Source organism: Lynx rufus, unplaced genomic scaffold (assembly GCF_022079265.1).
Source record: "Lynx rufus isolate CCGP_SWC_20201006 ecotype Redwood Valley unplaced genomic scaffold, mLynRuf1.p SCAF_7, whole genome shotgun sequence".
In the NCBI taxonomy this organism is placed as follows: domain Eukaryota; kingdom Metazoa; phylum Chordata; class Mammalia; order Carnivora; family Felidae; genus Lynx; species Lynx rufus.
In genome coordinates this window covers 105,398,586-105,413,456 of record NW_025814889.1, presented here as the reverse complement: position 1 = coordinate 105,413,456, position 14,871 = coordinate 105,398,586, and the positions used below count along the sequence as shown (strand labels likewise).

Here is a 14,871-nt window from a genome sequence, read left to right as displayed (position 1 = left end):
AGTCATCTTTGTTTTATAATTGAAGCATTTAATGTACATTTAATGGAAGTACTGACATATCTAGGTTTGAGTCTACTATCCTATACTATTTGCTTTACATATGTTTATGTACCAGGAATTAATTGCTTTACGTTGAGAACTACAACCATGTGCATTAATATGACAGAGCTATAGGGTCTAAGAACTGAGACCACCTGTGTCAACATGATTTATTTGTTTGGTAAAGGAAATCTTTGCCCAGGAAAGATAAGGCTGTAAACCAATAAATAACTTCATTGTTTCAGGAAATTCTCATATATTAATTTATCTCAGACAATCTGCTCACCTTGGCAAAGAGCTCACTTATCAAGCAACAGTTTACTTATCAGAACTTGCTTCAAGACCCTTGCCTTGCTATTAGATACCAATCATAAAACTTGTCATGAACTTTTCCAAATTGCAGTCTGGTCTCCACCTGAAAAGAGCCACCTTCAAAATGCTGTAAATATCCTCTCCTGACTTTACCTTCAGAGACCCTCAAGGCAGAATCCCCTATTACTACAGACAGTTTTAATAAATTCAGTTTTGCTTTATTAACAGATTGCCTGGAGACATTTTGTGGGAGTTCAATAACATATTTAATCTTTTAATGCTCATAACAACTTTATAAGTAAATTTTATTCTTATATTCTTTTTACAGATGAGAAACCTGAGGCATACTGAATACTAAAGTGACCTACACAAGGACAGACAATAATTTAACTCATATGAATCTAAACTATGGTACTAATATTACTGAGCCTATCTTCCCTTGAAGTCTTATCAATTTGAAGGTGCCATAAAGGATCTCATGTCCTGACCCTCTCAGCCCTATACAATAATTACAGTACTAATTATGGTAATTAGTAATTTTGTTGTCTTTCTTACTAGACTGTGAGCTCTTTGAGAAAAGGGACATATCTTGTTTGTCTCCATGCTGCCAGTGCCTAGCCTAACATCTGACACATGATAAGCATTCAATAAATGTTTCTAAAATGAAAATTAAATGAAACCCACTTTACAAATGAGGCTCTGAGATATTAAGAGTCTTGCTTTAGCTCACTCAGAATGTAACTGTCAGGACTGATGCTCCTGCCAATACATCACATTCTTTAGCTCAACTGTAAATGAGTTCTCAAAGAGCAGTTTTTATGAGAGGAGAGTCTACAAACATTGCAATGGGGATTCATGTGTATAAAGCTGTAGTCCTGCCAAAATATTATATTTCTTTGTTCTTTTGCTGAAATATTATCATCTCAGTGGGTCATACAAGTTATCTCATGTTGATTAGCTTGAATCACAGAAATGTCTCTATTAAAAATGGAAAGTATTAACTGATAAATACAATTTCTGACAATGTTTTAAGGCATAGGGAAGTTACTACAAAGTTTCCTTGGTATTGAAACAGTTGGAGTTCACTTTACTAAACAGAGCTTTACACACATGAAGTTTTTTTTCTTTATTATAATGAGAAAATAATGTTATATAAATATTTAGGCATCAGGGCAAAAGTTCAAAATCTTACATATCTGGGAACGGTGGGTGGGGTGGCAAATGTGAACGGGTGCATGCTCGTAAGTGTACAGATGAAACAAGACTGGTAAAATGTTGATAATTATTGAAGTTTGTGATGAGTACATGCGATTCGTTAGACTCTACTCTTCATTTCTGAACATATTTGAAATGTTCCATAATAAAAAGCTTAAAAAGTGGCTATTTTCCCCAGTATTGTACTAGCTATACAAAGTACCTGATCATCCACATATATAATGGCTGCAAACTTCCTATCACAACACAGAGCAAAAACTTATTCTTTCCATCTGCGGATAGACTCTAAAATTTAAGAGAGTAGTTACTTCTTCTGATGGGAGAATTTTATAGTCTTTTGCTGAGCATCAAGGAAGCTTTTTGCCAACTGTCGTATCTTCTGTGTATATTAGAAATCTCAAGATTTCTGCAAATGAAAAGAACCTGTACCACACTGGGCATAGCACTGGCCTTCTTTCGTTCTCTCTTGCTTTTCTCAGACTGGCTTTCTACAGAGCACAAGGTAATTATCTATTTTAGTAAGATAAGTAGCTTCAAGATTCCTTAAAGTGAAGCTCACAAGATGCATATTTCTTTAAGGACACAGAATATCTTCTCATGTAACTTAGATGAAAACACATATTAAGCACTTTTTGTATCTGCCTGGTTCCTGGGTGTTTCTTCCCTTTTTGGATTTTTCCCTCCAGATGACATGGAAAATCCTTCCAAAATCTGGAGGAAAATGAAAGTGATCTTCTGTGCTAATTTTATTATATATACACCTATAACTTTCCTCTGTCCAAAAAGTTTTTAAATCAATAAAAGTCAAAATGTGGTATGTAGCAAATATTAAGGGTCTCAAACAATAGGAAACAAGGGTCAGATTACAATGTCCTATTGATACAGTAACTCAGGAATGTAGGTCAATACTTTAAATATTTTCATGAGTTCTTATTTTATTAATGTATGCTTTGACAATGGAAAAATAGATTATGGTGTTCTGTTGTTAGCTATTATTTTATTGTTTATTTAAAATATAGAGCAATGTTTTTTCAAATATTTACATAACACAACATAAATGTTTAGAAGAGCAAAATTAGTGATAGTTTCCACAAACAGATACATCTAATACCTTGCTTCAACTGAAATCATTGCTGCTTCTTCAGAGCAATAATAGCATAACATCTGGGAGATTTCACAGGATCAAACAACTTCACAAGTGCAGACCATGCAATATTTTCCTGCAAATTGATAAGTGATTTAAATACATAGCAATTTGTTGAAGATAAGAATGAAAGATGAGTCAGACTATATATTGTAAAATAAAAACAACATAAAAGACAAACTATATAAAAGAAAATTATTCTTTGCTGAATGAAATTAACGTTTACAATTTCACCTACAGGAATTTATGTTGAGGAAATAAAAGATTTACATAAGATAGTGAACTACAGGGTTATTCTTTGCTGAAATTGTGAAAGAGTGGAAGTGATAAAAAACAATTGGGCATTACTTAAAGAAATTATTATATGATGAAACATTATTCACCTTCTGTAGTATATTCAATAAGATGAGAAAATTCTGAATAAAATAAATGAAACAGATTAGATTCAAAACTGCACTTGTAATTCGATTCCTTTATCTTATCTTATCATCATCTTATCTTATGTTAGAGAGCAGGGAGGGGTAAAAGGAGAGGGAGAGAGAATCTTGAGGGCTCTGTCTCTGGACTGTGAGACCATGACCTGAGCCAAGATCATGACCTGAGCTGAAATCAAGAGTCAGACAGCTTGACTGACTGAGTCACCCAGGTGCCCCAGATTCCAATTTTAAGTAGAAATAATGCGCTCATATATATGTGTGCAACATATACATATTAGAAAGAGGCACTAGAATACAAAACAAAAATTAAGTTAATGCTGAAAGATGGGACTGTTGTTATTTTTAATTTTCTTGTTTATATTCTTCATTTAAAACTTTCTAACATATAAGTGTTACTTTAGAATAAAATATTATTTAATATTATTTAACATTGCTATTTAAAATATTTTATTAACAAGTTAATATTTTATGCTTTATATCATTTCATTGCCAATCTATTAATCTTTGTGCATATTACTTATTTTATTTAATTTATTTTTTTGCCATTTACTTATTTTATTTAGGTCAATGGAAATTGCTTTGAAAAGGGAAATAATGAGTACCTAGTAAAACAGGCCCAATTCTGTCACCTATGAAATTGGAAACCAAAGATTTCCAGTGATTTTGAGTTACTTGGTAGCTTAAGAAAGTACACAATTATCCAAATATTTAAATTGTCTTTTTTTTCCATAAAAATATAAATTAGAACAAAAGCAAGCATTTATTAAAATCCATTTGTTCCAAATAGCCTGTTGAAAAGAAGAAAGTAAAATTACCCACTATGATAGAACAAAATTGTTAAAATAAAGGGCTTATGGTGGAAACATGAGGCTGAATCCATGTATGGGTTTAATTTAAACAGTTCACATAACTATTTTGATCATAGCTCAGTGTAAAATCTGCAAAAAAATTTTTCTTTAAAGACAAGCAAAAAACCAGTTTTTTTTGTGCATTCAACATAGATTAAAAAAAACCAAGACTGTGAAGAAGCAAAAGCAATTTTCACTGATCAGAAAGAAATTTTTATACTGCAGATTACATATGTCCAAAATCCAAAAGTGATTTAAAAGGTAAATTTTCATTAAATGAAATATATATATATATATATATATATATAATATCTTTTATGTCTGGCCTTTATTAAATTTAGCTACACAATACGTCATATATGATAGTTGTGTTCACTGCCTACCATACAGTAATTACCATACAATTAAAAGAACATAAACTTTATTATAATAGGTTTGCTGAAAACATCTGTTGTACATATGTTTATGTTTAAAAAGAGATGGAATAAATATTTAAACTTGGAAAATGTAATAAGAAAAATTATCTGACTAGCTGTATGCAAAAGAAACTTATCCTAGGTAATAGTGGATCTGTTTACTATATTAAATAAAGATATTAGTTATATATTTTAAAATATAATTTACCTGCTCTTTCAGATAGCAAAGTCGATCCAGAAGAATCAGTGTCTCTATACAAGGAGCCAGAACAACTTTCAACTAAAAGAAAGGATAAGATAGGATGGTAGAACTTTAAAAAACAAAACAAAACAAACAAACAAACAAACAAACACAAACTAGCTTAACACTTATGTTCAAGAAAATGCATCTACAGAAATTTATATAGGGCCAAATCTCCAATACCAATTGTATATATTCAGAAAACGAATACTGCAGAGATCAAAAGTTTTTCTTTAATAATAACAGGAATCCAAAGGCAGTGGTACGTATGATAGAGAGTTTTCAGAGGTACTAAGAATGAAATTCATTAAAACGCATGCTGGGGAAATAACTGCATTGAGACAAGTATGTGTTCAAAGAACTCTGAAATTTCTTCCGTGCATTTATGATACATTTTAAGAGAAATCTACCATGTGTTCTCTTTATTACATTACTGACACCTAATATAGTTCTGAAATAGGAAATGGTCCAAAACGGTTTTTCTACAGTAAGAGAAAAACAACATAGATTGGTTGGTCCCACAATAAAATTTAATTGAACCCCATTCAAGTCTGGCAACATATCCAATTTAATATGTTCATTTCTGAGATTTACCATATTAAAAGCTTCCAGCTCATTCATTCTAGGCTTGTACTTCTCGTAGTAGTCCATTATAACTTTTTCTGGCAGCTTCAAGATAAAACAACAAGAAATGTAACAACAGTTAAAAAAAAAAAGTTTTTCCTCATCAAACATTAAAGTAAAACCAACATTAACAATTTAAAACAAATTTGGGTGTGTGAAGAACTCTAAGGATATGAATGAAGCAATTCAATAAACTAAGTTCTTTCATTAATATCTTCTACACCTATTCAGCATACTGTAAATAAAAACAGCAGTAACATCCTATTAATATTGTTTAATTTCAACAAGTTGATGAAATATTTGTTTCTATGTTTAGGGTACATAATAGGAGCTCAATAAACATTTTTTTGAGTAAAATTAAAAATTTTAAATGATATATCTAAAACTATATATCCTAGAGAATAATTCAAAGGCCACAAAAACCCAGTAAGGACATATGTTCATATTTAAGGTAATTTCCTCTAACGTGCACATAACAAATCCATCAACAAGCATTACTTTCTGGTTTTCCTCAAAAACATAGGATACCTATAATACAATGAACCCTTGTGGTTAGCAGGCCACTTTTTAGAACATATATGCTTCTGTTCACACCAGTTGAATTTTGTTTACTGAGTCAATTGTATTTGTTTCTAAACTTGTTATGCCAGTTATAGTATTGTAATAATATAAGTAAATATTACATAATTAATGAAATATTAATGCAAAAGGAAATGTTGTTTCTATAAATTGGATGCCTTTGTGAAAGGATTGATAAAGGAAAGTCACTAGAAGAAATTGCTGTCAAATTACATATGGTCAAAACAAACGTAAGTCTGGATAAAAAGAGTAAAATATCTGAAAGGATTTGTATTTAGATTTTCTCTGCAAATGTCTACCTGAATTTATTATTTTTTCAAAGTCCCTATTCTTTTTCTTACTGAACTAAATTTCTTTTGAATTTAAAAAGTATAAAAAGGTTAATGGTGAAAAGCAAGGTTTTGTCTCAGTTTCTAGTGCAGCTTTCCAGAAAAGATTTTCCCCTTAGTACAGAACCCAAGCAGATTATACCTCCTTCCCCAACCCTTTTATTTTCAAAAAAATTTTTGTTATTTTTATTTTTTCATTCTCAGGTTAGTTAACATACAGTGTAGTCTTGGCTTTCAGGAGTAGAACAGTGATTCATCTCTTTCATATGGCACCCAGGGCTCATCCCAAAAAGGGCCCTCCTTAATGCCCGTCACCCATTTAACTTACCCCCTCACTGCAACTCTCAGTTTATTCTCTGTATTCAAGAGCTTCTTATGGTTTGTCTCCTTCTCTGTTTTTATCTTATTTTTACTTCCCCACCACTTTTAAAAATCTTGCCCATCTTTGAATCAAATGAGTACCCCTAAACCAAACTTCTGCAGTAGTGTATATTGGACTGGATCCGGGCCTGCGATTCAAGCCAGGAAAACTCATCTCACAAAATTGTGTGTGTGTTTGAATTACAGCCTTTAGTTAGTCTTCTCTCCAGCCATCTGAGATCAGCAGTTACGGGACAAGTCAGAACTCATCATCTTTTTCTGATCCTGCCTCACCAGCATACTGCTTCCTATAAATATAGTTTTTCAGTGTGATTCCTTGGGTTCTCCAGTATTCTCTGTTTCTCTCTTATGCCAAATTGGGAAGCACAACCCTGGTCATCAATTGCATTTGTCCCAAACTAGGAACTGTTGATTTTGCTCCTCAGAATATTCCAGTCTAGAGAACTGTGTTATTGGTTTTGTCAGTGATCTGTAACCCTGGGAATTTTCTTTTGGTATCTTTCTCCATCCCTCTTTACCTTCATTGTGCTTCATAAAACACATGATTTGAGATTTAGCATGCTTTCTGATTTTGTCAAAGAAGTTGTGTTTTGGTTTTTATTTGTTGCTTTTGTGTGATTCTGAAGGGAAAAGGTGAGAACATTATCTTAACTCTCCTATTTTTTAAAAATGGAAATTGGTTGTTTAAGGGAAACAAAGCTGGACACTGTAGACTGCCTTAGAGGTATGCTTGATGTAAAAAAATTAAGACAGAACTCCAAAGAGTGACCCTATACAAAGCTGTGTGCAAAGACCAAAACAACAAATGGCCTTGTGCTTACACCAAAAGTCTGGTAAGTAAAAGTATATTAATATGTTTTTAAGTGAAAAATTCAGTGTTTTAAGTTTTCATCAGTTTTTTCAGTGATACACTCAACTGCCAGTTTCATTACATTAGATCACAGAGATTATTTGGAAAATTTAAAAAGATATTATCTCATTTAATCCTAACATCAATCTGTAACATACATATTTTCATATCATTTTTTTTTTTTTTGGTGTAAAAAGGTGATTTTATTAAAGCACGGGGCAGGACCTGTGGGCAGAAAGAGCTGCCTTCATGATCTCATTTTGTAGATGACATTATTGAGTGTTAAAGTCAGGGAGAGCCTAGGTAGGGCCAACGTCCTAGAGATGGAGGAAGGCATCAGAATTGAGTCACTGCCTGGTGCAGATCATACTTCGGCAAGGACATACATAAAAACTTACAAGTTGAAGTGCACATTGAATGGCGGTTGAGAGTACTGATCATGAATTTTATTGCTCCCTGTTGCCCATTCCCTAGACTCCAGAAAAGGAGATTAATATGAGTTAAGGTGTGCAATAGGGCCCTAGCTCAGAGAGCTAAGTTTTGAGTTTAGGGAGATACCCAGTCTGAAAGAGAAACCGGAGTGAGAGGCTGTAAACAAGTGGTTATGTTCATGTTCAGGTGCTTTAGATTATTTTCCCCACTTTTTAAATAATTTTTGACAGTAATTTTAACTCCAGTATAGCCTTTGTGTTGGACAATACCTGCAAAGGTTTCAAGAGTCAAAGTTGTGGATACAAGTATCTCTTCTTTAATGCTTCAGTAAGATTCATAAGTCCTTGAATTTCTTCTGTCTTTATTTCAAACCTCAATTCTTCAGTCTCCTTTAGAAGTACATTTATTTTGTCTCTTGGCAGGCATGAATTTTCTCTTTATTCTTCCTTACTTGTCTGATTTGGAAAAATGCTAAATGAACATTTTTCTTGTGCTCAATGTCTGCTAATAAGTTATATAAATAGGACCAAAAGAAGTACACAGTCTAGAGTTAGACAGTCTGGATTGGAGTTCTTTCTCCTCAATTATGTAGATTTGGCCTTAAGAAATGTACTTATCCACTTAACCTGTGTCTCAATTTCCTTATCTATAAAATGAGTATAACAGTATTCATTTCACAAGGTCATTCTTAGTATTCAGTAAGGTGATATAAACAATGCTTTTGGCAGTGTCCGGCACAAAGTAATGGTTCAATAAACATTATCTTTTCTCATATTGTTTTTTTAAATAAACTTATATTTTAAAAGTTTTAGATTTACAGAAAATTTGAAGATAGTATAGAGAGTTCCCATATACCCTATACCAAATTTCCTCTATTATTGACACCTTACAATGGGGTTATTTGTTATAATTAATGAACCCAATACTGATAGACTGTGTTAGCTGAAGTCCATTATTTTATTGAGAATTTCTTAGTTTTTGCGGCATCTGCCTGACTCAGTCAGAAGAATATGTGACTCTTGATCTCAGGGTCATGAGTTTGAGGACCACATTGGGTGCAGAGATTACTTAAATAAATAAAAACTTAAAAAAAAAATTTCATAGTTTTCACCTAATGTCTTTTCAGTTCCACCACCCTATCCAGGATATCACATTGGATTTAGTCCTATTGGTTGTGATAGTTTCTCAGATTTGTCTTGTTTTTGATGACCTTGAGAGTTTTGAGGAGTAATGGCTAGACATTTTGTAGAATGTTCTTCCACTTGGATTTGCAGATGTTCTTTCTCATAATTAGACTAGGGCTATGGATTTTTGAGAGGAAGACCACAGAAATAGAGTACCATGTTCCTGACATATCAAGGATACCTATCAACATAATTTAACATCATTGATACAGACCTTGATTACCCGGATAAGACAGTGTTTGTCAGGTTTTTCCACTCTAAAGTTCCTCTTTTTTCCACTTTTCATACTGCACACCATGGAAGAAAGTCACTATGTACAGCCTACATTTAAGGAGTGGGGACTTATATTTCATCTCCTTGATGGTGGAGTATCTAAATAGATTACTTGGAATTCCCTTCCATGGGACATTTGTCTCTTCTCTTTATTTATTAAAGTTTTTATTTTGTTGTTTTTTAATATAAAGGGGCCCAGGTAAGCAAACATGGACAATACTGCAATTTCATAGAAAGTGGGCTGGATGACTGGATGAGAGATACATGGCTGTTTAGAGATCCTCCCACATTGTACATGATCAAACCTGGGTTAGCAATTAACTTAGTTCTCACCAGGAGATGTTGAGACTGAGGCTGCTGACATATCCATGGCTAGGCCATAACTGGTTCAAGAACTAAGGTAGGTGGATGTGAAGGTGAAGCCCATTAGGCGATCTGCCCAGGGAGCTGGGAAGACAAAGCCAGTGGCAATGAGACTGAATTGGTTCTAACAGTCTTAGATTAACACAGAAAGTTATTCATGCTATTATTCAAAGGATTAGTGTCACTACGAACCTTTTGCAGTATAATGCAAAGATGACTCAGTATGATTCTTACTTTTAGAAATGATGTGATTATGTACATAACATATTCATAAGCCCTGAAATTTATGGACAATAAGATAGAAGTTTTCTTTTCTTTTTTTTTCTTTAACGTTTATTTATTTTTGAGACAGAGAGAGACAGAGCATGAACAGGGGAGGTGCAGAGAGAGAGGGAGACACAGAATCCGAAACAGGCTCCATGCTCTGAGCTGTCAGCACAGAGCCTGACGGGGGGCTCGAACTCACGGACCATGAGATCATGACCTGAGCCGAAGTCGGACGCTTAACCGACCAAGCCACCCAGGAGCCCCAAGATAGAAGTTTTCTTAAAAATAAAGCAAAATGTAATGTATAAAGTTATTTCCATATTCTCTAATGTATACCTGTCCAATAACTAGTTAACGGAAATAAAATTTGAACTTTCTACTATATGAAAGCAGAATCTACATACAAAATATTAACTTCAGCTCATAGTTATTCTAAAAATGATCACTGATATATCATATAATTATTACATATTCTTTCATTTGAATTAAATATGTCATTTACAGATTTTGTACACATCAATAATTCTAATAATTTAAAATAATGTAACATTAAAACATGTTTTCTCCTATATTAAAAGCATATTAGGGGCACCTGGATGTCTCGGTCAGTTAAGTGTCCAACTTTTGATATTGGCTCAGGTCATGATCTCGCAGTTTGTGAATTCGAGCTTTGCGTCGGGCTCTGGTCTTACAGGATGGAGCCTACTTGGAATTCTCTCTCCCTCTCTCTACCCCTACCCCACTCATGCTTTCTCTCTCTCTCAAGATAAATACACTTTAAACTTTCTTTTTAAAAAAGCAGTATTAAAAACTAAGATAATTAAGTATCTCTTTTTCTTCCATAAATAAATAAATAAATAAATAAATAAATAAATAAATAAATAAAGTAATATATTTTCCTGTCTTTTAAATGATCATATCCTATCTTCTACTACTTCCTAGAGCTCTTTGTTGTCTGAGAGACATTTCTGTACCTAAAGCTTCTCTGTGGTTAGCTGGGAGAATAAAGATAGTTTTTATAGGCAATGTGACTGTTCTTATGTAGAATTAGACTTACATTATGTAAGAATGTTCTACTGCACAATGGAAATATCCCTTTATTTTCTGCACATTTGGCTTGGTCTTTGCATATAATACTGACATATTGTTTTTGATCTTAATTTAAAGGAAGTATAATTGTTAAATCTTGTTTTTTATCTACCCCCAAGTGTAATTGCTACAAATAAGTACAATCATTAGTTGTAGGGAACTTTATTATTAATAAGAGTATCCTCATTTTCAAGGATAATTTGAGGTGGTTTACACTATGAAGCATAAAAACATATCAATAGTAGGGCCATTAAAGAAAGGATAAACTCTTAAGGGTGTACAATTCAAAGGAGAAAAACATGATACCAAATAACCTAATTAAGGACAGTTGCTGGAATCAAGCATAAATGTAACCTGGAGCCTCCTTATAGCTAAAGCAAAAAATAAGTTGAGTGTTCTTTGGAGGAGACTGTCATATCATGAAAACCTATAAAAATTATTATATAGATTATTATATAACAGGACCTACATAAATGAAAAGGCTTCTAAATACCGTCTTTATTGAATGTCCAAAAATATCCTCATTGAATCAAATATATTAAGACTGAATGCCCCTAAAACCTAAGCCCCATGGGTTTCTGTCCAATCACTGCTTGGTTCGGAAAGAGTCACGGGCTGCAACTTATGTATAAATCTTCCTGCAAGTACAGTTTCCCCTCTTCTACCTCAATCACCTTATTGGATTTAGGGTGTTTGTTTATAAAAATTCTTTTTTTTTAATTTGATGTTTATTTATTTTTGAGAGAGAGAGAGAGAGAGAGAGAGAGAGAGAAGACCGTGAGCAGGAGAAGGGCAGAGAGAGAGGGAGACCCAGAATCTGAAGCAGGCTCCAGGCTCTGAGCTGTCAGCACTGAGCCCAACATGGGGCTCAAACTCACAAACTATGAGGTCATGACCTGCGCTGAAGTCGGATGCTTAACTAACTGAGCCACCCAGGCACCCCTGTTCATAAAAATTCTATCCAAACAGCTATGAAAGAGATCAAATGAGTCAACTAGATCTTCTTTATCTTGGTCACGGGGAGGGTAATGCAGAGAGGGGAAGTAATGAAAGCTGAGTCATGAATAAACTTATCAATAAGCAAAAATCTCAGAGGAAAAATTATCTAGAACAAAGAGTGAAATTGTTGTTAGTTCAGGAGCTCATTATAATCACAAAGGATTAAAAAATATATTGTTCAGAAAATAACAGTAACTCGGTCACTATGGCAGTTTTGAATCTTGCTCTCATTAACAAATACATTCTGATGAGACTACGCTGTACTTCTGGTTTTGGTTTTTGTCAAGCCAAGAGATCCCAATCTTTCTTTTAAGTATATGTATTTCTGGAATAGAGTCCCACAAATTGAGAAAACCTGAGTACATCTTTACTTCTTGCAATCAAATGACCACTTATGTTCCTTCTTAAAACTATAATAAAAGCAAACTACTTAATCATAATTCTGATAATGCATTCCTATAGAGATGAACTACTGTAGGCATAGGGATGTAAACAGGGGAATATAGTTCTTTAATGATTTATGACAACATGTATGGATCTAGAGTGTATTACACTAAGTGAAATAAGTCAGACTGAAAAAGAAAAATACCATGTGATTTTACCCATATGTGGAATCTAAAAAAACAATTGAATAAACACAAAAGACGCAGAATCAGACCTATAAAATATAGAGAACTGATGGCTGCCAGAGGGGATGGGGGGATGGGCAAAACAGGTAAAGAGAAGTGGGAGATACAGGCTTCCAGTTACGGCATGAAGTCCCTGGAATAGGGGCGCCTGGGTAGCTCAGTTGGTTAAGTGTCCAACTCTTGATCTTGGCTCAGGTCATGGTCTCATGGTTTGTGAGTTTGAGTTCCACATCAGGCTCTGCACTAATAGTGCTGAGCCTGCTTGGATTCTCTCCCTCTCTCTCCGCCCTCCCCTGCTCGTGAGCTCTCTCTCTCTCTCAAAAAAAAAAATAATAATAATAATGGTAAACTTAAAACAATAGAAATAAATTAAAAAAAGAAGTCACTGGAATAAAAGGCACAGTATAAGGAACGTAGTCAATGATGACAAGTGGCAGCTACACCTGTAGTGAACATAGCACAATGTATAAAGAAGTTGAATCACTATGTTGTACATTTGAGAGTGAGATCACATTGTGTATCAATGATACTCAAATAAAAAATAACAAAACAAGAGATGGGGCTGGGGAATCTAGAATTTGCATGGATAGTGTGTGCAATAAAAGTAAGGAGTGGTTTCCTGTCTCATATTTAGGTCTTTCAAAACCTTCTAAATCCTACAGGAGAAAACAAGCAGCAATCTCTTTGATCTCAGTCACAGCAACTTCTTACTTGACATGTCTCTGAAGGCAAGGGAAACAAAAGTAAAAATGCACTTTTGGGACCTCATCAAGATAAAAAGCTTCTGCACAGCCAAGGAAACAATCAAGAAAACTAAAAGGCAACCGACAGAATGGGAGAAGATATTTGAAAATGATATATCAGATAAAGGGTTAGTATCCAAAATCTATAAAGAAAGAACTTTATACCCAAACTCAATACCCAAAAAAACCAGACAATCCAGTGAAGAAATGGGCAGAAGACATGAAAAGACACTTTTCCAGAGAAGATATCCAGATGGCCAACACACACATGAAAAGTTGCTCAATATCCCTCAACATTAGGGAAATACAAATCAAAACCACAATGAGATACCACCTCACACCAGTCAGAATGGCTAAAATTAATAACTCAGGAAACAACAGAGGTTGGCGATGATGTGGAGAAAGGGGAACCCTATTGCACTGTTGGTGGGAATGCAAACTGGTGAAGCCACTCTGGAAAACAGTGTGGAGGTTCCTCAAAAAATTAAAAATAGAACTACCATACGATGCAGCAATAGCACTACTAGGAATTTATCCAAAGGATACAAAAATGCAGATTCAAAGGGGCACATGTACCTCAATGTTTATAACAGCACTATCAACAATAGCTAAGTTATGGAAAGCGTCTAAATGTCTATCAACTGATGAATGGATAAAGAAGTTGTGGTTTATATATATATATAATGGAATACTACTCAGTGATGAAAAAGAATGAAATCTTGACATTTGCAAAAACATGGATGGAACTGGAGGGTATTATGCTATGCGAAATAAGTGAGTCAGAGAAAGATATCACATGATTTCACTCATATGTGGAATTTGAGAAACAACAGATGATCATAGGGGAAGGGAAGGAAAAATACGATAAAAACAGAGAGGGAGGCAAACCATAAGAGACTTTTAAATACAGAAAACTGAGGACTGATGGGGGTGGAGGGTGGGATAAGTAGGTGACGGGCATTAAGGAGGGCACTTGTTGGGATGAACAGTGGGTGTTATATGTAAGCAATGAAATCACTCACTGGGTTCTACTCCTAAAGCCAAGACAACACTGTATCTTAACTATCTTGAGAATAAAAATAATAATACAATAAAATGAAATAAAATAAAATGAAATAAAATAAAATGAAATAACAAAATAAAATAAAATAAAATAAAATAAAAAGGAGGGAGTGGGTTTAGTAGACAGTCATTTGCTGTTACTGACGCAAGACCAAGAAATCATGGGACATTCATGAGATACTACAGGTAATTCAAGTGCAGCTGTTGGGGGATTCAAAATCACATTCTGAAGTGATGAGGCTTAACTCAGATAAAATTAGAAGGCATAATAGGTAAGGGTTGGGGTTTTATCATTAAGAATTAGAATATTCTTAGAACCCAAAAAACATAATAGACAACTAGCATGATCTCTCGCTCATGGGCAGGAAAAAAAACCCCAAAACATTAAACACTGAACAAAGGGGAAAACTAGAAA

General features: G+C 34.0%; 1 protein-coding gene across 2 annotated transcripts in view; it reads right to left on the bottom strand.

The window, feature by feature from the left end:
• Window positions 1-14,871, bottom strand: part of METTL25 (methyltransferase like 25) — a 153,653-nt gene that overhangs the window by 20,584 nt on the left and 118,198 nt on the right. Inside the window, exons 10-12 of one of the 2 annotated variants that reach the window (XM_047065978.1) lie at window positions 5,247-5,321; window positions 4,620-4,691; window positions 2,678-2,786 (exon numbers count right to left, since the gene is read on the bottom strand). In XM_047065978.1, coding sequence (XP_046921934.1) covers window positions 2,694-2,786; window positions 4,620-4,691; window positions 5,247-5,321 — 240 coding nt within the window. In that variant the 3' untranslated portion in view covers window positions 2,678-2,693. Of the gene's footprint in view, window positions 1-1,520; window positions 2,787-4,619; window positions 4,692-5,246; window positions 5,322-14,871 lie in introns of those variants that run through there. The other variant, XM_047065977.1, reaches the window with a different exon arrangement.